The 27,223-nt window shown below is 35.1% G+C and overlaps 1 protein-coding gene across 4 annotated transcripts in view; it reads right to left on the bottom strand.

The window, feature by feature from the left end:
• Window positions 1-470: 470 nt before the first annotated feature.
• Window positions 471-27,223, bottom strand: part of AP3S1 (adaptor related protein complex 3 subunit sigma 1) — a 75,621-nt gene continuing 48,868 nt past the window's right edge. The window contains exons 4-8 of one of the 4 annotated variants that reach the window (XR_012921724.1): window positions 24,499-24,570; window positions 10,447-10,554; window positions 7,316-7,356; window positions 4,144-4,218; window positions 1,199-2,475 (exon numbers count right to left, since the gene is read on the bottom strand). Coding sequence is in view for 3 of the 4 variants with exons in the window: in XM_076008294.1 (XP_075864409.1) it covers window positions 1,064-1,192; window positions 10,447-10,554; window positions 24,499-24,570 (309 nt within the window). In the remaining variant the exon portion in view is untranslated. The other 3 variants (XM_076008296.1, XM_076008295.1, XM_076008294.1) reach the window with 3 other exon arrangements.

Below are 27,223 nucleotides of genomic sequence, written 5' to 3'. Positions count from 1 at the left end.
AGAACATTTGGAGAAGGTGGACTACAATTGTAAAGAAAACCTTAGTCTAACTGGAAAAGGAACCTTACTCATACATAGCTCATGAGACCAAATTAAAACATGTGGACTGATAATGAGAATAGGACTTAAGAAAACATTAGTTTAACTTTGACTTTGGGATGGAATAGTCAACTGTAGCCCCAAGGTTTTTCGTGGTCAAAATCAACTAGGTATTTACAGAAATTATTTTTCATCACATAGGCAAGAAGGGACAATATGCAAGACTTAAGCTATTTGCATAAAAAAGATTTCATTTTCTCAAAATGTATTTTAGAAAAAGCTTGTTAACTTCCCACTCCAGATCTCACCCTATACAATATGCTATGAGATACACTACTCTTGATTTGTGAAAGAATTGAGTTTCAGAATAATTTAGTAAGTTTCTGAATATTAAAAACATGAGTATAAAATAAATTGACATTAACAGCTGCTTAACAGTGATAAAATATACTTTTATTTACTTCGTTGAATCAGAGGGTTGTAAAAAAAAATTATTGCTAAAGTAGATATCAGGCAAACAGAAAAGTGCTTTAGAAGTCCAGTTACCTTGGAGTTTATTTAAACTAAGAGAAAAAGTTCATAATGTTTTCATGCAATACATACTTGTTTTTCTTAAATAACAATTGTGTAACAAATAGCAGAATGAATTAAGGAATGCTGCACTTGTGATCCATACAAAACACCAACATTTGGATTGTACATAATTAAAGAAATATCTCAAACACTTTCTGAAATACTGTAGTAGCCAATATATAGAGGCATGCCTTAGGTGGCCATAGGAATGCAGTTTAGAAAAGAAAAAAACAAATCACACAGGACCTACTCAATTTGTTTAAAATCACTGAGCAAGAAAAGCAACACTGAACTTCCATACTGATTTTACACAATTTCTATACAGTACCTTGACTTAAATCCAAGAGCAAAAGTTAAGACTCTCCTCCTCTATTTTTGGTAAACAACTGCATGGTAAACTTAGATGACTTTTCCCCCTGGATTTTTACCTGGGAGTGGCCTTTTTAATTTTTTATTTAAAAGAGGGCAGGTTTGGCACTTTTATACTGATGTCACCAATGTTAATATTTCTTGGGATCTCAGGAAGATTCATATTCTTTACAGCTGATACAGCACGGGCTGGAGCTCCCGCTAAGCCAGCCTGTATACAGAAGCAAATAAAAGAAAAAGAAAATGTACACTCAGGTGTAGCTCATCATAAAACACTTACAATGAAAGACAATGATAAAAGATTTTCATATAACAAGTTTAGAGACCAGATGGTAGTTTGGATTGGTATGGGATGGTTACTTTAAATACTAATCTATAAAGAGAAAACCGTGACACATTTAAAAAATACAGTGAATACATGCAATGATAACAATGTAAAGATTTAAATACAAGTTAATGCATACTACCACACAATATTCACATGACAAAAGCTAAATTTTCAGCTACATCTTGATTTAACTGACATATGACATAAGCACAAAGCACAATTTACATTAATTTCCTTATTAAACATCTCTTGCAACAATCATGACAGATTTTTTTGCATTTAAAATGGCATTTATCGTCAATATGTGTGTGCTGTGAAATAAAAACTGAAAGTAATAGATCATGCTTGTTTATTTTCTTTGCTCAGGGCTAAACCCTTAAAACATTTCAAAACAATAAAATTAGTTTTTAAAATTGTGGGGGTTCTTCTCAACTTTTCTAAGAAAGTTCTGTAACATTAAAAAATAATCAGGCTTTTAAGTAAAGCCTCCATTCAAACAGAATAGTTCTGCCTAAAGATGAAACTACTAGATCATTCCAACCCTTCCATGCATTAGTTAAAATATAATGGTTAAAAAATGTTTTGTTACATAAAGTAGATTCAACATATGTTCAGCTTACAGTATACAAATTTAGACAAAGAATAGCATGATTGCAAGAGGTATTATATATAAAAAAATGAATTCTAAAATTTCCAGTATCACTAGTGCATACTATTTGGCTTTCTTCTTAGTAGGAAAATTTATAATTTTTGAAGTAATTGCAAAAGAAATACCCTTAAAAATAAAAGAAAAATGCACATATATAATTTTTCTCAAATAGCTACATTAATAGCCTTCATATTTAAGGTTTAATTTATATAAGCAATTAGATTTAATTTTTATTCAGGCTATATAATAAAGCAAAGCTATCAAACATATCTGAGTTCAGTGGCATCATTTTGTACAAAAGTAGACAATTAAGTAACAAAAACAAATCTTCCACTTTGCTTATAAAAGACAATGTCTGTGAAATTAGAAACACTAATTTTATAGTCCCTTTTCATAATTTTAGTTTTTTCCTCTTATGTAATCCTACCTCTTTTGTTAATTAAAATAAAAATAATAATAAAGCTGTTACCTGAGAAAAATCTTGACTGATACAAAATAGGCCAGTGTAAACTATTTGCTGAATAAAGGATACAAACATTGTTAAGCAAAGAAATAAAAGTCATGGATTATCAATTCAGAATTGGAAATAATAGAAAAATTAGTAAAATAGTATTAAAATAGATATGGTCCACACAGGTAATGATAAGGGTGATATGGATGAATAACTCCATACCCACTTAAAGACTGAACTGGGCTGGAGAATTAAATTTTTAAAATTTAACGGAGGTTAAATTTTAGGAGTTGTTTCTGATGTACAACTAAAAATCTGACCTCTACATTTATACCTACCTGAAGCAATGAAGTTTTTGTTATACCCCATTTCCCTCCTGCTCCCCGCAAAAATGTTGAAGATACAACTAAATAATATTTAGGGCAGCATGTATCATATTCAAAGGGGTCTTCAATTAGATCATTTGAAGTTAAAGGTATAGCTACTGAAATTTACAATGGTTTAGGATCAAAAAATAATACAGTTCAAAGAAGTTTACCATCTGGTAGGCTTTCAGGAAATGTGTTGTCAGCCAAGGGAACAAAAATTATTTTACAAAATTGCAGATAGCCTGGAACTAGTATCATTTGTCTAGGTAAAAGGATTTTGTAATTATTCTAATTAAAATATCAATTTGTCACTATTTTACTTTGGAATTTCTATAAAGGATACAAATAATGAGTTGACTATAGAAGAGCACTGATAAATATTTGAATATAAATAATTTAGAAGTCATGAATTCTTAAAGAATTTTATTAATGCAAAAGTGAAACAGAGAGAATGGGAGTATATGGCTGTGTCTGTATATTTTACTGTGTGCTATGGTTTACATTTATAAATAGTAAACATATTTTTTTCAGTATTAAATTAAACGTTATGAAGCCTTCTTTTCCATAATACCCTGAAACATGAACAACTAATCTAAAGCAAAGAAAATGAATAAAAAACATATCCTGTTAAGTTTCATTAAATTGTTTCTTTGTGACCAAAGATGGTGTCGACCGTAGGCTGCTAATGAGAATACATAAAGTCAATATAGCAATTGATTTAAATAGCATACATGTGCTTATTATGCAAAACCAAAAGAAGTTTCTAAGTACAACAAACTACAATTCTTCTAAACATAAGCAGCAAGCCATAGACATGCAAAGGATGGGAACTATTCAGAACACGCAAATGAGTTAGAAGAATCAAATTATTTCTCAAGCATGTCCAATACTTTTGTGTAGTATGTCATGAATTTGAATTGTAGGAAATTAAACAACTGTAATATGTGCTTTAAGTTTTAATTAAACTAACATTTTAAGAAATCAGATTCTGCAGGATATAGATTTATGAAGAAAATAACAAGAACTGCTGATCAGTAAGTAGATGCTTAAACGTGCTATCAATGTTCATGTATAAAAACTTAGGGCTAAAAAAGGACGACTTTATGTTATTCAGACAGTCAACACCAGAATGGTTATAAAAAACTTCATTTTCAGACTTTCATGAAAGTGAAGTCTGAAACATTTTTATTAAAACAATATGTAAAAGAAGTAATTTGCCATCGGGTAATCAGTTTGCTGACACAGAGGTATTAAAATAATTTTCATCCTGGTTAAGATTTTTTTCCCAGTTAAGATATTCTCAAAGCAACCAGATAGCTTTTATTAATTCTTAACTTTTTCAACACTAAAAGTTACAGAAGTTTACCTGATTTGTTAGTAATACAGTAGTCCCCCCTTATCTGCAGTTCTGCTTTCCACGGTTTCATTTACCCGCAGTCAGCTGCAGTCCGAAAACAGGTTAAGTACAGTACAAAATATTTTGAGAGAGACCACATTCACATAACTTTGAGTACAATATTTGTTATAACTGTTCTATTTTATTATTAATTATTTTTGTTAATCTCTCACTGTGTCAAATTTATAAAATTAAACTTTATCAAAGGTATGTACAGGAAAAAACATAGTGTATATAATGCTCAGTACTATCTGTGATTTTAGCCATCCACTGGGGGTCTTGGAATGTATCTATCCCCCAAGGATAAGGGGGAACTACTGTTCATATATTATAAAATGTAAAAATAAGATATTTCTGACAGTACAACATAGTTCTTAAAGATTTAAGATTACATAGTTGACACACAGTAGGAATAAAAAGAATGAAATTCTACTAGAGAAATAACTTGTTTCCATCTACGTTATACTGGAGCACCACCATGGCAGGTAAACTGTAGCAACTATACTAAGAAAAACAAATATATGAATCCAAAGCAGTTAAGAGTATGAATTGGATGAAAGAATGAAGTACAGTATATAAAAAGAATGGTCATGTTTTCTCTCCCATGAGATTAAATAAATTAACAGAATTAAGAGAAAGAAAACAAAATGAAGTCTGCAAGTATACCAAAATGAGGCCAAACAGATAGAAGACTTATACAGACATACTCTTGGAAATTTCAAGCACTTGAATCACAAAGATAGTAATGGATGGATATGATTTGTTTTTGATTTTGTTTTTAAATTGCCAGACCCAAAAATAAACAAAATATGTGCAAGCAAAACTGAAAAAGCAGCATTACTAAAATATATTTCAAAGAACCTGAAAGCTCCCTTTTCCTCATGCAGTAAGCAATTAACTTTCTTAAGGGAAAAGAACAGTAATAGCCTATTTATTTCATCTAAGATACAAAATACCATCCTACCATCTTAAAATATTTTTTCCAAGCAAGAAATATAGCATAATAAGATGGTAGTTGGAATAATTTGTACATACTAAACCTTTACCCACCCTTCCTGCTGGAAGATACTATATGCGCATTCATAATTTTAACCTAATAGCAGAGTGAAAGAACATGAACATTAATAAACATAGTATTAAATGGTTTCAGACTCAAAATCATTAACAAAATAATGGCAGATTTTGAAGGCATGTTTTTGAGCAAAACAGAAAATTTTAATATTTTAATTTCTGAATATGAGGCAGAATAAATTTTAAGCTGGGGACTTATAATAGGCTTGCTCTTTGCTTTAAAGACAGTGCTTTAATACTGCAATTATAAACAGATTAGAAATGCTGATGACAGTCTTCCAGTGAGCAAGAACTATATCATTTTATAAATAATTTTATCAAAATTAGAATGTTTAAAAATTTAAAAACCTTCAAAATTACTAGTCATTTTATATAGATTATCTTCAGTTATAGTTTTAATTTCTAATATGGCATTTCCCTATCTGAAAGAAATATAGCAAGCTAATGACATTCATGGATTTATTATTTCTGGTTTTGACCATTACAAGTGACCTCAGGGGTCCTCACCGTTGTGCATGTCAGGGTGGAGGAGCAGAACTAACTCAGGAACTGACCTTCCAACATCTGTATCTTAAGGCCACTTTTCTTATTCTCTGCTCTTTGAAAATAGATATTCAATTAAATAAGAAGCCAATTACTAGTTCTAGAGATGTATGCTAACAGACTTAAGTGATTAGTGGTTCTTTGCTAGAAAATAGAAGTTTAATATAAATACTGGAACACAGAAATTGGCAGAGATTTCACTTGATGGGGTTTATGAGATCACTATGTATTTTCTATACCAGGGATAAAGTAACACAGACACAGGGACCAAAAATGGTATGCCCAGCTTCGTGATATAGCCCACAATCTCAAAATAAGATATTGTAAAGCCACCTATATGTTGCTACTTCTCAAACATATTCAGAGTAATAATTTAATGGCTAAAAACCAATGCCAAATTCTCAGTGATATTTTTCTAATTAGCAAGGTAGAACTTAAGTTTATAGATTTTTTTCCCTCAATAGGATACAATGATTTATTTTCATTTTAAAAATTTAAATTAGAAGCTATGAAAATTTTTATTTTTCCTGAAATGGTTTTGTACGAAAGAGCTGCCATCATCACCATCTACAGGAAACGTTTTAAAAAGCAATTCACGATTAATTTATGGTGTGAAAAAATGTACAGGAAATATTAGAATAAAAATTAGTTTTGTAAAGATAGGGGTTTATTAAAAACATTTCCAATACTTGCCAATAAACTTTGCAAAAATATTCAGGGTTTTTATTCAATATTGGATAAAATATCATTCAATACTTCATTGAATCTGATTATGACATGTTTGGATGTCAGGTTTGTCAAAATGGAAACCCATTGTATTATATTTTGGTCAATGTACTTAATTCCATTTTTAGAGCATTTAATTCAAGTTTTAGAAGATTTCTGATCTTATTTTCTGTTGGCCACTGTTAATATGCACTTGCAGAACAAAACTGTAAAAGCAATTCTGTTAAGACTTTGGAACTGAAAACCATTTGGGGAGAAAAAAGTACTATTTAGCAGTCACTCTTCTAAGTCTTCACTGCTTCCCACTTTGTATGCAAAACTCTAGAGGTTCAGCTTTGGGTTTTTAAATTCACAGCTTCTAAAACCCAGCAGGCAATTTTATGTTAGAATCCTAATTTGGAGGTAGAAAAAAAATCTGTGAGAGTTAAATTAAGATTGGTTCTGTTATATGATTCTTAAAATAAATTCTTAGGTTTTCATATACAAAGTAAATTGTCATTTCTACAAATGCAAATTTGTCAGTTAGATGACAATGTTCTTAAAAAAAAAATTAAACTTTCATCTTACAATGCAGGCAGACAAAACAGAACAAACATGACATCAATGATATACTAGTAAAATACACTAAGTCCAATAAAAGATGAAGAAACTACAAGGAGAAACTAGAATGGAAATAGGCTACAGGGACTATATGGGATCATTAACACAAAGAATTTTTGAGTCTGGCCTAAATAATTAATTGCCTTTGACATCATTTTGCTTTCCCTTTGTTAAAGTACATTTTTCTCAAAGTCAGCAATACCTTGTCTACCTGTCCTGTCTGGGAGACTGAAAGATAAAGGTCTGTAAGAGAGAAGAATGGAAAGAGCTAGAAAGATCAGGATGTTCGGGAAAAAAAGAGGACTGACTTTTAAAAAGTAGTGACTAAATTCAGACTCATTTACCCATCTTAAAAATAACATGAAATACATAAAAGCTAACAAGTCTCCCCAAGGCCACCACCCCCTACCTCCACCCCCAGGGAGCCCTTTTATTCTTAGGCAGATTCCTGGGTACCTCTTACACTTCCCCCAAATCCCACCAACCTCCCAGCTTAAACCCTCCTCTCCCAAGATCCCAATGTTATAGTAAACCACTTTTCCATCAAAACAATAGATGACAACAAATTCAGAGTGTATCTTTGCTTTTCCTCTCTTTAAAGATGGGGCATCTTTGCTTCTACCTAAGTATTGAGAATTAAACTGGTTTGCTTTATTCCATTACCAGAATGTTCCACCTTTAAGCCAATATAATAAAATCTTCGATTTCTGACCCCTAGATAAATCCTTGTTATATTTTAAAATCTGCAAGTTAATTATGCCCAGGCTGATTTTTAAAAGGTAAATACTATTCCTACAACATTTCTTATATGAATTGTTAAAATATGCTAACCAGTTCTTTTCATTAATCATGAAATTCTGGATTGCAATTAAGACTTTCTTAGGTTTTTTGCTTATATTTATAATAAATTTTAATGGAAATTTAGTAAGAGATTAATAAAAGTTTATACTTATGCTTTCAAATAATTTTGGATTATTCCACAAAGTCATATCTCTGGTATATAACCAGTTAAAGTAACATGGAAATGAAACATGTATAAAAACCTTTGACATTTCAATGTGTTTGATATAAAGCTGGCAGCCTTTCAAACATACTTAAATAATATGAAAATTGTTGAAAAATTACAGAGTCAACATAATTTTCAACACTGTTTTTAAAATATGGTCAGGCCTTACTTTAACTTGAAATCCTATTTAACTAAAATATTAGCAGATATCACATGTAGAGAACACTTGATAAATGTGTAATTTTGTGATTTATCCCCAATCAGATTCAAAACATACTTTCTTATAAATCACAAAAAGGAAAACTAATTTGGTAGCAGAGAACAAATGATTATATATGTTACAAGATGACTGGTGGAGAATAATAGAAATGTTCAACAGTATTCTAAACTATTTTAAATAGCATTATTTCTGTGAAAGGATTTTATAGTATTCTTATGACTATTTCCTTCAAAAATGCAAATTCTGCATTTTATTGCTCTTTATAGATAAGAAAAATTACTTCATTAACAAAGTGTTACTGGACAATCAAAAGTAAATACCCATTATGCAATTATTATAGGTCCTTCACGACTTTTTAAAAATATTATATGTACCACACTAAGGAGCAAAAGAAAAAGAAGGGACACTACCAATGGAAAGGAAGTAAGCACTTGGAAATATGAGAATTCCAGTCAAGTGATCAATATATTTTTATAAATGATTACACAGAATTCACAAATTACCATATATCCATTCATTTTAGACCTATTATTAATGGATTGTGTCACTGTTTGCCCATTGGCATTTAAAAGCTATAACCATACAGTTTTGTAAAACAATGTTAAACAAATTACATACATTTTAAGACTTTAAAAACTATAGTTTAGGGTTTATAGTAAATCTTTTCTGTACTAAACAATATACTGTGAGTCAGCAATGCTAAATAATATTCTGAGTCCATTTCCTTGTCTTAAAGCAAAATTTTCCCTATTAACCTAGTTTATGTTTGTTTTCCCCTTTCAAAAACCAGTATTTTAAATATAGGCTATAGAATACACAAAATAAGAGAGTTATAGCTCTTCATCACCATTACAAGTGTCTCCTTTGGGAAACCAATAGGCATGGCAAATTGAGGTAAGGAGAAATGCAAGACTATTTTTGATTTAAAATAGCACATTAGAAAATGTTTTTATAGAAATCTTTAACTGTTTCTAACCCTCAGATTTCAGATTTATCCATCATCCTGTGTTTCCTTCAATTCAAATGAGTACAGAATTGCATTAAATTGATCCTTTAACATGCCAACAAGATAATTTTTTCAGAACTCACCTGTTGTAAATTAATGCCAATATGTTGGCGTAACTTGCTGATTTCATAGTAATATTTACTTTAAATCAACCAAACATCTGAGCTTACACTATTAGAAATAAAATTTGTTTTTTCCAATCTCATTTATGACTGTAAATACTAAACGTACAAATATCCTCAAACAAGTAGTGTTGAATGATATATCAAGACTATTCATGGTTGATGGTAATAAACAACTAAAGTAATGTAAACTTGAGTGACTCAGCTATAGCAAGCACCTGCTGCTGGTATTCAGCCTAGTGCTTGAGGGAAGAGTCACTAAAATTCTAAAGTAAGGTTTTATACAGCACATAAGTGCTGGTTGGTCCTCATACACCAATCTAAGATTCAATCTAACAGCACAAAGTTAGCCAAGTATAACAAACCAAATACTGCCCTCACAGAATGCAGTGAAAACCATGAATATATATGTATCTATGTATGAGCTATGTGGCTTAACTAACTTGTCAGTGACCTCTGGGAAAGATCCAGTATTAAAAGATTAAGGTATTGAATTTCTTTCTTGAATGTACACTCTGACTTATTAAGCACCTATTATAAATTAAAACATTATTTCCTCATAAGCATTCCATTTCTTCTCCTTTCCCTTTCCAGAAATAGTTTTGTAACACTAAATTTACATATCTTTAAAATATCAATTCTAGGATTTCTTTGGAAATCACTGAAGTTTTGCAAAGCAAGTATTAGGTTACATTATTCAAATAAGTAATTTTTTTTAAACAATAAAATTTGGAATTATATTTACTACCCAACATAGCTATGACTGTGTCTAAAAGAATACACAAAGCTATTTGGTAGATATTAGTCACAGAACATTTAACACACTAAAATGTGTATCTTCCATTTCTTCTAAAACTGAATAAGCATATTGGTTATACCTAAAGGGTGATACTGAAGGACAAACAGTGAAAGCTACAAATCATGCGTATTTATGATCATGCTTAGAACCTTTCTTAACTAGAGCATTTTCCATTCTTACCTCAGATTTCTCCAGTTTATTTTGTGCATCAATTTGCGTTACAATCTCATTCATGTTGGTCTCCAATACCATTCCCCCCATCACCATTTCTGCAAGAATATTGTGAACCTAGAGGAAAAAATAATATACACTCATAAAAACGATTGACTACAGAAAAGTTCCATGATTTCAGTAATTTTTATTTCAAATTCTGCCACGTCTTTTATAAGGATGACTGGTCAGAATAATTTGGAGTGAGAGTTCAAAATCCACTTTCATCACTACTCTGAAGCCCTAGGAAGTTATATAACCTCTAAATCTTTGTTTAATGGGCTGTAAAATGAAGATAATAATAGTACTGCCTTCACAGGAGGTAATTCATGGAAGTACCCAAAGTAAATGATCAATAAATATTAACTACCATTATTATTATATTAAATTTAATAATTAAAAATGATCTACAAGAGCCCTTTTTTTTGAGACAGACTCTCACTCTGTTGCCCAGGCTAGAGTGCTATGGCATCAGCCCAGCTCACAGCAACCTCAAAAGTCCTGGGCTCAAGCGATTCTTCTGCCTCAGCCTCCTGAGTAGCATGGTCTATAGGTATGTGTCATCATGCCCAGCTAATTTTTTTCTATATGTTTTTAGTTGTCCAGCTAATTTCTCTCTATTTTTTTTTTTTTTTTTAGTAGAGATGGGGTCTCGCTCTTGCTCAGGCTGGTCTCGAACTCCTGAGCTCAAATGATCCATACAAGGGCCTTTTATCCCAGATTCTTAGCCAACAATTATTAGGTTTTTATTTTATACTCATGATACTTAATGAAGCCATGTACTAGTAATAAGCTCTAGGTCAGAATAATAGTAGAATTTTCTTTTTATTGTAGATACTTTGTGCTTTAACCCCCAAACTGTCTAACCATGTAATACTCAGATTTCTTATCACAAATACAATAATTAAAAACAGTGTCTTCCATTGGGGAGTAAAACCCAGGTGCAACATAACCCAGGTGCTTTTTCATAAGTAAATACTGGATCAAAAATCAACAAATCAGAGCTGAATGAGGTTTCTCAGAATAGTATACTCTATACTCTGCTATAACTTCTTAAAAATAATCTGGTAAGTTAGAAATGGGGACACTGAAATTAGATAGGCATGAATACTGACTCTATCACTTACTGGTTGCACTCCCTGAGCAGTTACTTCACCTCTCTGAGTAAAGTAACTTATTTATGAAATAGGGATGGAAGTAGTATAGGCACCTCATAGGGTTATAAGAATTAAAAAAATAGTTCATGTAAGTGTTTAGCACAGTGCCACTAGCTATTATAAGGTATTTACTTTTTTCCAACAAAAACTTTTCTGAAGTTAAACATATAATTAAATTACTCAATTTTCATTCCTTTCAAGATTTCATACAAATGTGTTCATGATTTTAAAAATATTGTATCATTATTATTTACTAATTTTTCATTTTGGAAAGGATACCTCATGTACAAACTTTGAAGAAAGATTTATATTAATTACTTTTCCTAGCAAACAACACAAAACCAGAAGTCACAGTTGTTTTGAAAACTAATGCTAAATATCATAACTTCTACTATCACTAATGTGACTAGATATTATTTATTAAAGCTATGTTTTGATGTGTGCTTAGGGGATATAATTTAATCCTCACATCAACCTTTGTTACAGCTGAGAGAATAAACCAGCTTAGTCAAAACACATAAGCTAGTATGTGGCAAACCAACAACTGAAACCTAAATCTGAGTGACCCAAGTTCATTTTCTTGCTCTCTTCCATAACAAAAATGAATGAAAATGACATAGCTAATTAACTTTCAGTCATAATCTATTAAAATTCACTTAATGCTCAAGAAGGTAATTAGGTAAAATTACCTTATAATATAGTTAATAGGTACTGCATGCAGGAAGAGTGTTCAGAAAGACCATAGCCAGAGGACAGAGATTTTTTAAAACTTCTGAAGTGGAAACTCGCCTCTTCTTTTTAAAACAAATTCTCATGAGAAAACACAATTTATAAGGTTCATAAAAGCTTTACAAATTGGGGGTGGGAGTGTAGTAACTCCTCCACTTTACTTAGCCACCCTTAATGGGCTCAGAACCTCCTTATCCCTATGTGAATTACACTACTGCCTTTCCGGAAATATCTCAGAACACAAGCACTAGATTAGTGGAATCCATAAATTTTAGTACTGTAGAAATGTCTACAAGGTTCAGAGGTATTACAGTACAAGTGGCTCGCCAATGGGGGTCACACTCAAGAAATTTTAAGAATGTATGTCAATTTAAGCGATAAGAACTAAGATGGGAATAACTCCTATGAAAATAACTCAAAATAAAATAACTCCTATGAAAGGAAGTTCAAAGCAAAGCAAAAATAACTCCTATGAAAGGAAGTTCAGAAATCCAGAAGAGACAGAAAATAGAAAAGGGTCCTGTGAGCTAAATCCTTGCAGAAATATAATCCCACTTATTATAAAGATAAAAATGCCTAAAGACTATATTTCTTGATGGGGAGGTACTATACATTACATGGAAAATTCAGAAAGATAAACATGTAAGGAAATGAGAATTATTAATTGTATGGCTACTCTAGTATTATGAAGGACATAATATCCCAAATAAGCTATGTCACATGACGAGAGGAAATTTAGAAGTTGAATGTAACATGTCCAGTGATGAAGAATTCATGTTCCCAGAATTGGTAAGAATTTTTGCAGACTTAACAAAAGAAAGAGAATGATAAAAGATTTGCTTTTAGGTCAGCCCTAACTCATATGGTTGACATATTCTAGTACTTTGTCTCATATATATTTTATTTAAAACAGATTTTTATGGGAATAAAAAAAGGGTGACAAGATACTTATAATACAATTGATCTATTAAACTGCTTTGATGCACCTAAAATAAGAATTCAATGAGTTTTTATCTTTTCTAAAATTGTATAGGTACTTAAATGTTTAAGAAACAGTAAATACTACATTAACAATGTACTTCAGGCCCGGCACGGTGGCTCACGCCTGTAATCCTAGCACTCTGGGAGGCCGAGGCGGGCGGATTGCTCGAGGTCAGGAGTTCAAAACCAGCCTGAGCAAGACCCTATCTCTACTAAAAATAGAAAGAAATTAATTGGACAACTAAAAATATATATACAAAAATTAGCCGGGCATGGTGGCACATGCCTGTAGTCCCAGCTACTTGGGAGGCTGAGGCAGAAGGATCGTCTGAGCCCAGGAGTTTGAGGTTGCTGTGAGCTAGGCTAATGCCATGGCACTCACTCTAGCCTGGGCAACAAAGTGAGACTCTGTCTCAAAAAAAAAAAAAAAACAAAAACAAACAAATAATGTACTTCTACTGTTTTTCTGTTTGTTTTTAATATTTGCCCTATCTACCCAATGGCACAGTTTCTTCTGGACATAGACCAGAACTTCTAAATTTCATTTTTATGGTTTGGTTTTGTTTGTTTGTTTGTTTATTTATTTGGACAGGTTCTCACTCTGTTGCCTGGCCTAGAGTGCAGTGGCATCATCATAAGCTCAATGTAACCTCTAACTCCTGGACTCAACGAATCCTTCTGCCTCAGCCTCCTGAGTAGCTGGGACTACAGGAGTGAACCATTATGCCTGGCTAATTTTTCTATTTTTTTTGTAGAGACAAGGTCTCATTATGTTGATCAGAAGGTCTTAAACTCCCGGACTCAAGTGATTCTCCCGCCTCAGCTTCCCAAAGTGCTAGGATTGCAGGCGTGAGCCACTATGCCTGGCTTATGTTTATGTTTTTAAAAAATAGCAATCTAGGCAAGTGACTAAGAGTTCAAGTCATATATACATACAAACAATAGTCTCCACCACACTCTGCATCTGTTATTAGGTCCCTCTATCCAAAGATAATCAGTTAGCTATATCTTATATATCCCTCTAGAAAACTTGTTAAGCACACACTTGTTACATGTGTGTGCACATGTGTATCTAATTTACACAAATGAGAATATACTATATACATTATTTTCATAGTTATGCAAGAAAATAAAGAATAGATTAAAAGTTAGAGGCAGGAGAGAATGAGGAATGAAGTTAAGAAAAACATAACAAAGACACTGGTGCCAGATAAACGTTCAAAATGATCAATGAAATAATCAATGATGAATGAAACTCTATTGGTAAGAGCAAACAAAAATACAAAAATGTATAACAGTGAATCTACGTTATTATACATTTGAAAAATGAGAGAAATCTATAGATTACTGAAAAATATAGTTTATTAAATGAAAAAAAAACAGTGGTACAGACAATACCTATAATATGGTCCTACTGAGGTTTTACCAAAGAAATTTATACACTTGGATATAGCCAGAATATTTCCAGAAAAGCATTAAAATACTTTTCAATATACAGTTTCCTTAAGAATGGGACTAGAGAAGTGAGGAAGAATGGAGACTTACCTTTCATTTTACAGTTTTGTTTGGAAAAATTTTAACATATGCACGTAAAGAAAAAAAAACCCAGCTTACTAAAAGTAAAAGAGGGATGGCAGTAATTCACAGGAACAACATTAAAAGCCTAAACTAAAGTAATGGCCATGCACAGGCTTTATTTATGTATGAAGTATCACAAAGGTGCTGAATATTACTTGGTAATAAGAAAAGGCAGGCATGCCACTTTTCACATGCATTTAAATGGTAAGAACTCTATCTTATACATGTGTCTATGCAGAACCTGGAAACCTTTGCTGAAAACTACTATAAGATATTTAAGGATTTAATGATGTAGCATTTTATTACTATTCATAAAATATTATAAAGCACACTGTGGGTATCTAATAAATATTAAACATACTTTTTTCATTCAAAGTAATATATATCAATTAGGTCAAAATTCTAAAATTACAGAACAAAGCATTTATTTGTATTCAACAGTTTTCACTACCTTGCAATCAGTAAATCATTTATTAAATATTTATATATAGTGTTTACAGACAGCAACATCCTAGCTTGAAAAAAGCCTATATAGTCATTGAAAAGTAGAATGAAGATAAAAATTAGGTCATTAAATATGTAATGTCTGATTTCAACTCAAAAATATAGTTTATTATATCTCAAACACGAAGCAGTATATGCCTAAACTATTGACACAGTTTTGTGTCCATCAGGCCATCTTAACAGTAGCCTGTTTATGCCGGCAACAAAGAAGCTTGGAGAGCAAGTGGTGATGAAATCGCAAAAGGCATTTTCCACAGCCTGTTGAGAAAGAACTGAATATTTTTCTGTGCAAGAAGGGGTCCAAAGCCTGGAAGAAGTGGTAGTCAGTTGGGGCAAGGTCTGGTGAATACAGTGGATGACAGAGTTTCCAAGTCCAGCTTCTAGTTTGAGTAGCATTCTTTGTGGAACATGTGGTTGAGCACTGTCTGGCAAGAGGATTGGCCTGTCTCTATTGACCAATCTCAGCTGCTTAATCACAAGCATCCTCATCATTTTGTCCAACTGGTTGCAGTAGTCATTCCACTGTAATCGGCTGTCTAGGTTTCATGAAGCTGTAGTGGATAATACCAGCGCTGGACCACCAAACAGACACCATTAGCTTTTTTTGATGAACATTCGGTTTTGGACTGTGTTTCAGCACTTCATTTTTACCCAACCGTTGTGCCAAATGCTCACTGATTGTCAAAAAGAATCAATGTTTCATCACACATAACAATACGGTATGGAAATGGTTCGCCTTTATGTCATGACAGCAAAGAAAGGCAAGCTTCGAGATGATTTCCTTCTGATGCTTGTTTAATTCATGCAGTATCCATTATATCCACCTTGCCTATTTATTTGTTTCAAATGGTCCAATACTGTTGGAATAGTAACATCAAACCTTGCTGCTAATCCATGTAGGTTGGGATGCAATCGCTTCCATGAGAGTTTCCAGCTCTCATTATCCACCTTGGTGTCAGTTCACACACGTGGCTCATTTTCAAGATTAAAATCACCAGAATGGAACTTCTCAAACCATCACTGTACTGTGCGTTCATTAGCCACGTCTTTCCCAAACACTTTGTTGATATTTTGAGTTATCTGCACTGCCTTGGTTCCACAATGGAACTCATATTTGAAAATCATATGAATTTTTGACTTATCCATGTTTTCATAAAAATTGCTCTAAAAAAAATTTGAAAGATTATCACAGGCCAAACCATGCATTTGAAAGAATGGGGTTATATTTTCAAAATAAAAATAAAACAAGAAATGTCAAAGTGAAATGTCAGAGGTATCAACTGTCAAACTTAGTACTTAAGGAAAGGGGAGATTTCATACTTAATAACCTAAAATTTCACTTTTTAATAGTCACAAGCCCTATATTAGACGGAACTAAGATCTAAAAAAGAATAAAGGAAAGTAGGTCAAATTCTGTAGATTCCTTTCTATAGATTGTCACCTGTTTTCAAAGCATAAAAGCTACTTTGTTATAGTTTATTTTAGAAATGAGGTCCTCCACACAAAACATTTTTGAATTTGATTACATTAGCAACCGACTATAAAAGTGGTCAAGTAAAATACGGCATACTAATACTTCACTTAAGAATAAAGTTGATATGTATGCATTGACATAGAAGGATCTGAAGACAGATGATGTTATCAATAAACTAAGGCAAAGAACGTCATGTGAAATAAAAACAAACTTAATCGCTCACTAAACCCAAAGAAGTATGTGTGTCTTTATAAATACATAGACATTCACAAAACATCTGGAAGCCCATCTAGACAAACTATTGAGAGATTCCTTAAGGGAAGCGGTGTGGGATGGGGGTGGATGGATGTAAAAAGGATAACAAGGTAAGAAAAATATTCGTATTTAATCATATGGCATTCAGTATTGTTTGATTTCTTTGTTTTTTTTTTGTTTGTTTTTTTTTTTTTGAGACAGAGTCTCACTTTCTTGCCCAGGCTAGAGTGAGTGCCGTGGCGTCAGCCTGGCTCACAGCAACCTCAATCTCCTGGGCTCAGCGATCCTACTGCCTCAGCCTCCCTAGTAGCTGGGACTACAGGCATGCGCCACCATGCCCGGCTAATTTTTTTTTTGTATATATATTTTTAGTTAGTCAATTAATTTCTTTCTATATTTTGGTAGAGACGGGGTCTTGCTCAGGCTGGTTTTGAACTCCTGACCTCGAGCAATCCGCCTGCCTCAGCCTCCCAGAGTGCTAGGATTACAGGCGTGAGCCACCGCGCCCGGCCAATTTCTTTGTTTTTTAAATAAAGATAATTACTATTTTGTAATTTTAGAGTAATAAAATATTTTTAACATTTTAATATTTTTTAACGGTGTGAGGGAAGAAGAAAAGAGAGAGAGATGGACACAGATACACAGAGGCAGACACGTATCACCTATGTTCCTAAAACAATTGCAAGCTACTTTAAGATTGGGGTAAGGGCATGTCCTTTACATACCCTGCAGTAAGATGTGTTTTGCAAGGAACGCCTATTTCTTCTCTGCTTGCAAAATTGAATAGGAACTAAAAAATAAAAATAGTGCCCAAAACAGACTTGTAAATCTAACTCTAAAAACTATACTATTAGACACGATGCTTTCTTTCATTTTAAGACAGAATAGCCAATTAAGATAAAATAGTAAGAAATTATTTTAAATTATGTTGATAGAAAATTTCCATTTATTTACTTCTATAAGTCATGCTTTTACTAATCTGATAACATTTTAATACATATATACTCATTTGCTAATAAAAATTTTAAACAATGTATTTATTACCTATATTTATAATTCTACATGATCTAATCTCTCTTCACATTTTGGTATTTCTTCAAATCTATGCTACCACTAATTATGAAAAAAATTATTTTGGAACTTCTAGTTCCAAAATGGTGGAGTAGATGCAAGCTGGCTTCACTCTCTCCCACCTCTCCTCTCAAAACTAAAAACAACATACAGCACTGACATGCACACCAGCAACAACCTACAGCTCAAGTATGAGGATGAGACAGAAAATTCCTGGGACGATAGAAAAATGGAAAACTCCAAGCAGATGGTAAGAATATCAGACTTCCACATCACCAAAGTCCCTCCTCTATTCTGCCTGGCACCGAGCATGTGGAAACTTTCCCCTTGGTGCACAGTTTCTACACTGAAAAAAGGGAAACTGCGGTGGTCAAAAGCTTCCCCACCTTCCTGGGTTTCCTGGCAAAAGACCTTCCCTTAACCCATGGGAAGCATCATGACTGCCTGAAAGGAGAAATGTTCCTAAGGACAGACAAAGACAAACAGAAGAGGTGGGACTACCATCCCCAGCCCTGGAAACTCTGCTCTGTAACTTGGCCTAAAGAGATACCAAATCAGAGTGTGGCAGTTCAGAAGCACCATTCTGTAAGAGGTATGTTCCCTAGGTCCCCCAGGCACAAAGCCTTCCCATACTGCTGGAATAATCCCTTTAGGACTTCCCCCAGTTTGATAATTTACTAGAGCCAAGGTGAATCTGGGCTTACGGTGCTACCGAGAGCCAAAAAGGAAGTAACAACCCATCAGTGAAGATTCGCTATGCAAATATATTCAATAAAAGCCACAACAAGTCAGATGGTGAAAACCAGAATAAATAACTAACCCTTCAATGCAACATATGGATGTATACCTACAAAAAACAAAAGCAAAGAGGAAACCATGACCTCTCCAAAAGAACAAAGCAAAAACCCAGTGACTGACCTTAACAAGATAGAGATTTTAAGCTCTCCGACCAAGAATTCAAAATAACGTGAAACTCAGTGATCTCTTAGTTTTTAAGAAAACTTAGAGATCTCCAAGATAACACAGAAATATCAATTCAGAAATTTATCAGAGAAACTTTAAATAATAATGAAAAAAACAACCAGAATACTTAAAACTAAGAAAAATGTTTGCTGAACTGAAGAATTCTTTCAAGGCTCTCAACAGCATAATGGATCAAGCAGAGAAATGAGTTAGTGAGCTTAAAGACTGGCTATTTGAAAATACATAGAGAAGAAAAAAGAAAAAAAGAACAAAAAAGTACAAAGATTGGCTACTACTGGGGTCCCCTACCCGTAGACCACAGACCAGTACTGCCCCATGGCCTGTTAGCAATCGGGCCACACAGCACGAGGTGAGAGGTGAAGAAGCAAAACTTCATCTGTATTTACTGCTGCTCCCCATCACTTGTATCACCACCTAAGCTACACCTGCTGTCAGATCAGTAGTGACATCAGATTCTTATAGGAGTGAGAACCCTACTGTAGACTGCACATGCGAAGCATCTAGGTTGTGCACTCCTTACGAGAATCTAATGCTTGATGATGTCAGGTGGAGCTGAGGTGGAGATGCTATTGCTGGGGAGTGGCTGCAAATAGAGATTATCATGAGCAGCAAGGTTTGACTGCACAATAAATGTAATGTACTTGAATCATCTTGATTCAAGTGCATTACACTTGAATGTAATGCACTCCCACCCTGCACTCCCATTCATGGAAAAATTGTCTTCCATGAAACCAGTCCCTGGTGCCAAAAAGGTTCGGGACCGCTGGGATACAAGATATAGAAAACTACCTCAAAAGACTAAATCTAATAACTATTGGTGTTCAAGAGGGAGCTGAGCAAGAGCAAGTAGTAGAATGCTTATTCAGAGAAATAATAACGGAAAACTTTCCAAAACATCAGAAAGATATAAATACACAGGTACAGGAAGGTCAGAGAACACCAACTAGATTCAACACAAAAGAGACTACCCCAAGACATAAGATAATCAAACTCTCAAAGGTCAAGGACAAAGAAAGGAACCTAAAAGTAGCAAGAGATAAGAAGCAAATAATATATAAAGGAGCTCAAATTTGTCTGGCAACAGACTTCTCAACCGAAACTACACAGCCACACAAGCCAGGAGGTAGTGGGGCATTTTCAAAGTGCACAAAGAAAAAAAACCTGCCATCCAAGAATATCGGATCCAACAAAATTATCATTCAACTATGAAGGAGAGATAAAGTCTTTCTCAAACAAAAGTTAAGAGAATTCACCACAACCAGAACCATCTTATAAGAAATGTTAAAGAGAATTTCAACCTGAAAGAAAAAGATACTTATGTGCAAAAGAACACTTTTCAAGATATAAAACCCAAAGGTTAAAATTAAGTGCCTGGGCAAACCCAGAATACTCCATTACTGTATTTGTGGTGTTCAATTCACTTATAACTCTAGTATGAAGCTGAAAAGACCTATCAAAATTAATAATAGGTACAGGAACCTGTTAAGAGATAAGTAAAACAAAAATATGTAAATTACAACTAAAAGTCAAAATGTGGGAGGATGGAGTTAAAAGTGTAGCTTTTAGTGTGCTTTTTTACCTTTGTTTCTATTCTTTTCTTTGGGATCTAAGTTATCTCTTTAAAATAACATATCTGTAAGGTGTTTTTTGTAAGCCTCATGGAAACCACAACACAAAAACCTATAATATATTCACCAAAAATAAAAAGTAACAAATTAAAACATACTACTAGAGATAATCACTTAACCATGAAGACAGCAAGACAAGAATAGTCACAAAATAATTAGAAAACATGCAACAAAATGGCAGTAGTAAACCCTCACTTATCAATAATAACACTGATTATAAATGGATCCAATTCTCCAATTAAAAGGCAGAGAGAATGGCTAAATGGATAAACAAGGGCCAGTAGCTGATTCAAGATGGCTGAGCAGAGACACCAGCTGCCGGAAGGAGAAGGTCTAGATGAAGGACAAAAAGCAAACAGACAACTGGATATAATTTTGAGGGAAGGATGCCAGAATGTACAAGAGACTCCACGGGAAGAAACTGTGGAGAAGAACAACAGGGAGCAAAATATCAGCAGAGTTCACCCCTGAGAGGCTTGGAGTCCAGTGAAAAGGGTATAATTGGAATGGTTTGTTTCTCCCTCCCTTGCATCTCTGACAGTCAGTGGATTCCCAAGCTGCTGGAGAGACTTTCTGCATCCACAACCCAAAAGCTGCTGCAGCCAATGACCTGAGAGCTTCTTGTGGACAAAGCACCAGATGCCCAGCCCCGCGGGGGCGCTTCCCGTTGCCACAGACAAAAGCCGGATGGCAGGCGCCATATTGCTTCTCTACCCACTGTGCACCTTTGTCCTCCTCAGGGGGCTTCAACTCTTCAGGTTTTGTCTTGCTCATTCCCACACAAACATTTCCCAACTTTGGCCCAGACTGTGGGAGTTACAGGGGTCCAGTGGGTCCCAGGGGATCTGTGGGACTCCAGAACCTGGATGTTCTGGGCAGGCTGCCTTCCAGAGGGAGCAACAGAGATGACCAGAATGCTAGCTTTCCTCCACTGAGACTCTTTCTCTCCCCCCGCCCCTCCCCCACCCACAGCTGCTAAGAGACAATTGAGCGACAACACTGAGACTTCCACAGAGAGTGGGGCTCAAACTTTTCCTCTTGGTGTCCTGCAGCAGAATGAGGGGTGCTCAGACTGTAAGCCTCCTGCTCACCCACCCTCTCTGGTGCTGACTGCATGGTGGCTCCATCAGAGCAGGCCACACCCTCAAGCAGAAGGATGTCAAACCTGTTGGAGCACCTAATAGGCAACTCAGGACCAATGCGTTTCTCCCTGGCATGGTCAGGGATTGATTTTCAGGGACCTGGGGACAGGCCCACAGGCTAGATCCCATACTCCCAGGTCTCAGTGGTGTTGCTCAGGGGCACGGAGGGAAGATTTGTGAATTAATATTGGGAGGCAAGGAGCCCACATGGACAGGGCTAAGAGGTGGATGCAGGATGGGTCCCAGCCACAGCACACTTGTGCAGCACCCCTCCCCCTACAGGAAGGCTGTGCTCTCAACCCAGGTTGGGATCCTGGGCAGGGAAGTTCCCTAGTCCATGGTGCAGTTGCTGGAAGGAAACCACAGAACAGGGAAGTGGGGAGAAGAGCAAAACCCATTCCTGATAGCCAGATGGTCGCTCTCAGACAGCCCCACGTCCACAAGCAGACTTTCTGGTTGGGTGGGGCCACTTCAGCCCTTCCCTGGTGGCTTTACCTAGAAGCTGGGAATAGACCTTTGACTCTTACAGAAACAGCTACCTTGCCAGCTTCTGTGGAGCCTGAGGGCCAGCTCATCCAAGCTGGAAACAGACCTTTGACCCTTGCAGAAACAGCTACCTTGCCAGCTTCTGTGGAGCCTGAGGGCCAGCTCACCCAACCCAGACTTGCCCAGCTCCACTTCCTGCCACCCATCTCTGCTGGAACAGAGATTAGGGACTCAAAACCTGGAAGTTCCAGGGTCCCACCCACCACTATTCCTGAGGGACTAGAGCCAATCACAGGACCCCAAAACAACATAGCAGCTTGTTCCTTCTGGCAAGTGCCACCTACTGGCAGGGAGGTCAATTACCATGCCTTTACTGACTCAATCTTACACGGTGTGTGGGAGTCCAAGGAGTGGCCATTTGGAGGAGCACCTGGTTAGTGATGCTGAGCATTTTTCCATATGTTTATTGGCCATCAAAGCAATCTTAAGCAAAAAGAACAAATCTGGAGGCATCACATTACCAGACTTCAAACTATACTACAAGGCTATAGTAACCCAAACAGCATAGTATTGGCACAAAAATAGACACATAGACCAATTGGACAGACCAAAGAACCCAGATATAAAAACATCCACATACAGCCAACTGATCTTTGAGAAAGCAGACAACAATGTACACTGGGGAAAAGAAGCCCTATTCAATAAATGGTGATGGGAAAATTGGATAGCCACATGCACAAAATGAAACAGGATCCATACCTCTCACCACTCATAAAAATTAATTCGAGATGGATAAAGGACTTAAATGTAAGGCATGAAACCATAAGAATTCTAGAAGAAATGTTTAAAAAAACTCTTGTAGATATTGGTTTAGGCAAAGAATTTATGAAGAAGACCTCAATAGCAATCATGGCAACAACAAAAATAAATAAATGGGACTTGATTAAATTAAATGGATTCTGCACAACCGAAGGAATAATCAACAGAGCAAATAGACAACCTGCAGAATGGGAGAAAATATTTATAAGCTATACAACCGATAAAGGACTAATAACCGGAATCTACAAAGAAGTCAAGCAAATCAGCAAGAAAAAAATCAAACAATCCCATAAAAAAGTAGGTAAAAGACATATACAGAAGCTTCTCAAAAGAAGACAGACAAATGGTCAATAAATACATGAAAAAATGCTAAATGTCACTTAATCATCAGGAAAATGCAAATTAAAACCACAATGAGATATCACTTTACCCCAGTCAGAATGGCTTTTATTAAAAAGTCCAAAAACAATATATGCTAGCGTAGATGCAGAGAGAAACGAATGCTTATACACTTGGTGGGACTACAAATTAGTAAAACCTCTATGGGAAACAGTATGAAAATTTATCAAAGAATTAAAAGTAGACCTACCATTTGATCCAGCAATCCCACTACAGGATATTTATCCAAAGGGAAAAAAGTATTTTATTGCAATAATTTGGATGGAACCATCCAAATTATTCTTGCCAAAAATATATATACAAAGCAACAATAATGCCAATAAAAACTTATTTAAAACATTAAATTGCTTCAGAATAAAGTGCAAAGTCCATGTACTAATGATTCTTCAAAATTAGGCCTCTTGATCAATACCAATCCCTCCTCATAAAAAAGCCTGTATTTTACATGTCTGCTAGTAAGGTCACTCTCTCCTTTTCTATCTGTGAAATATCTACTAATCCTTTAAAATCCAATTTAAATGTAATTTCCTCCCTTAACTCACTTATGTAGATGTAAGTGGTTCATTTGTGTTCCCATTAACATGCTGTACATCTGTTAATGCCATTGTTTCCTCTCCTAAATGTGAACTCCTGTAGGGCAGGATCTGAATCTTCTCCACCAAGTACTGTTCCTATCTCATAGTAAAAATAATGAATTGAATAATAAAGGAAAAAAGATAGAATTATCCACTAAACCCATGTTTTGCTATGAGAAATGCAAATTAATGTTTTTCTTAAATAAAAACTTAGAAGATTTGATAATATAGAAATATTACCTTGTCTACGTGGAAAATCAAATCCAGTTCACAGACATTTTCAAAACATTTGTCTAATGTTTCCACAAATACCTACAGAAAAAGAAAAGAAAAAAAGGTTTTGTGAACTGTTTTAGTTCATTCAAACCTATTATCTACAAGGCAGACAATTCTTAATTGTGAACTAAAACTTTACTAACTCTATTACCACATTTTTTTAAAACTAAAAGCTGCATTAAATGCAAAAGGTGTAAAAAAATAGACTATTCTTTCAATACATAAGTATTCAATACAATAAACTTTTTTGACAATGACCAAAACTAGAAAGTACCATTATTTACAAAAGCTCTTAAAATACTAAACTCAGGCTTCCTTATCTTCATGTAAAGAGGGCAGGGGGGCAGGAGGGGGGAAGCTCATTAGAGATATTTATCAAGATAAGTGGGCACAGTCCAAGTCTCTACCATATCTAATGTAGCCAATCATTTTTAATTAGCAAATCAGTATAAAAGACGACTAAAAATGACTTACAGAAAGAGAATAGACTTTGGAATCAGACTTACCTGGGTTCAAACTCTGGCTTGAATAATTTACATGACCTTGTGTAGGAAAAGACTCATCTCAGTAGGCCTGGGTTGTTCAAACCCTGCTCATTCCCCCACATGGCCTGTTTTTAGGACTAGTCCTTGGCCAGCTCCTGAGAACTAAGCTGTGACCTTTTGAAAAGTTCCATCTGATTAGTGTGTTTTTGTATGCCTGTGGTCTTGGGCCATGCTGTACCAGTCTGAGCAGATAGATTATGGTACTAATGTGATTCATAGAGAACACGTGCTTTTTCTCCAAAGCTCTGAAGCTTAAGTAACAAAGGTCAGTCATGCAGGTACTACATGCCAACGTGACTGACCCCCAATAAAACTCCTGGACACCCAGGCTAGCGTGGGCTTCCTTGGTTAGGAACAATTGCATATGTCATCACATCTTTCTGGGGGAATTAAGCATGTTCTGTGTGACTCCAGTGGAAAGAGACACCTGAAAGCTTGCAAATGATTTCCTCCACACCTCCCCCGCTGTGCCTTTACTGATTTTACTCTGTATCCTTTCACTATAATAAACCACAACCATGAGCACAGCAACTTTTGACTTCTGTGAATCCTAGCAGACATTGAGGCAATCTTCAGGACTCCAACACAAACCTTCAAAAATTAATCTCTTAAGTTCCACCTTGCATAGTCGTCACTGACTATTCTATTCCCATTTCTATTCCCACCACCACTCTCAGTAATAACCTTTACAGTTAGAGTGACCATACAATTTATCATCCAAACTGGGGTCGTTTTAAGAGTTAAGAGGGAAAAGCTATTAATTATTATTATAATAGTATACAATATTATCATAATGTAATAACAGCCTGGAACAACAAATGTAACCAAGGACTATCCCCAAGCAAACTGAAACATTATGTTCATGCTATTCATAGGTGATCCTATTGGGCAAGGAGTAAAATCCAAGAGGCTTCTTGCTATAACTGATCCAACCTCAGGCCAGTTTACACAGATACACAATCCAAGGTTTCTTTCTGGCATCAATGTAGATGGATAAGACACGTGAAACTGTGTAGATATGTAACTACAGCTGACCCCTGAACAATGCAGGGGTTGTGATGCCAACCCCACCACTCATAGTTGAAAATTCATGTATAACATTTGACTCCCCCAAAACTTAACTACTCACAGCCTACTGCTGACTGGAAGCCTTACTGATAACATAGACAGTCGATTAACACGTATTTTATATTTCGCAAAAAAGTGCAGTTTTCACACCTGCTGGTATAGCTGCAGTAAAAACTTCACAAATTTCCTTTTTTAATAGTTCTTACACTGCCTTGAAATGTGTAAGTCCTTACACCTTATCTTGAAATGGTGGGCAATCACAGCTGCAGACCTCAATCTGTGATATATATCAAGCAAATCAACTACTTCTTGTAACATTATGACTTTTCTCTGCTTCTTGAGAGCACTGCCAGCATCACTAGTGGCACTTTGTAGAGGTACCATGGTGTTGTTCAAGATTTATGGTATTTCACTAAATATGATAAAAAATTATACAAGGACCACGAGAGATTGCTTTTTACTGTGACACACAATTTACTAGAGAGATGAACTGCTCACATGGAGATGATTAGCATTTTAAGCAGATGTCTGGACGTGACCTGCAAGCTGTAGTTTGTTGACTCCTGACTTAGACCACCATTACCAGGAGAAATAATAGGTCTGTAGTAACCAAGAATATATATAGATTTACCCATCATCTCATCTGGAGAACAGAGCAAGTTATTAAGATGACAACCTTCAGGGAGGGGAGAGGGGCTGAAATGTTAAGTTGATCACCAACAGACAATGATCTAACTCATCATGCCTACATAACAGGGTTTCCATAAAAATCCAAAAGGATAGGGTTAAGGGAGCTTCCATATAGCTGAACACCTAGAGGTGCCTGGAGGGTGGTATACCTAGAGAGGGTATGGGACCTCTGCACCCCTTCCCATGTAACTTTGCCCCATGCAACTCCTCCATTTGGCTGTTTATCTGTATCCTTTATAATATCTTTTATTAGTGGGTAATTTAACTGTTTCCCTGAGTTCTGTAAGCTGCTCTAACAAATTAATCAAACCAAGGAGGGGGTCATGAGAACCCCAATTAATTGCCATTCAATCAGAAGTACAGGTCACAACCTGCAACTGGGGTCC

The sequence above is a fragment of the Microcebus murinus genome, chromosome 11 (genome assembly GCF_040939455.1).
Source record: "Microcebus murinus isolate Inina chromosome 11, M.murinus_Inina_mat1.0, whole genome shotgun sequence".
NCBI classification, from domain to species: Eukaryota; Metazoa; Chordata; class Mammalia; order Primates; family Cheirogaleidae; genus Microcebus; species Microcebus murinus.
Note: the sequence above shows the minus strand (reverse complement) of the source record. Positions and strands in the feature narration are given on the sequence as shown.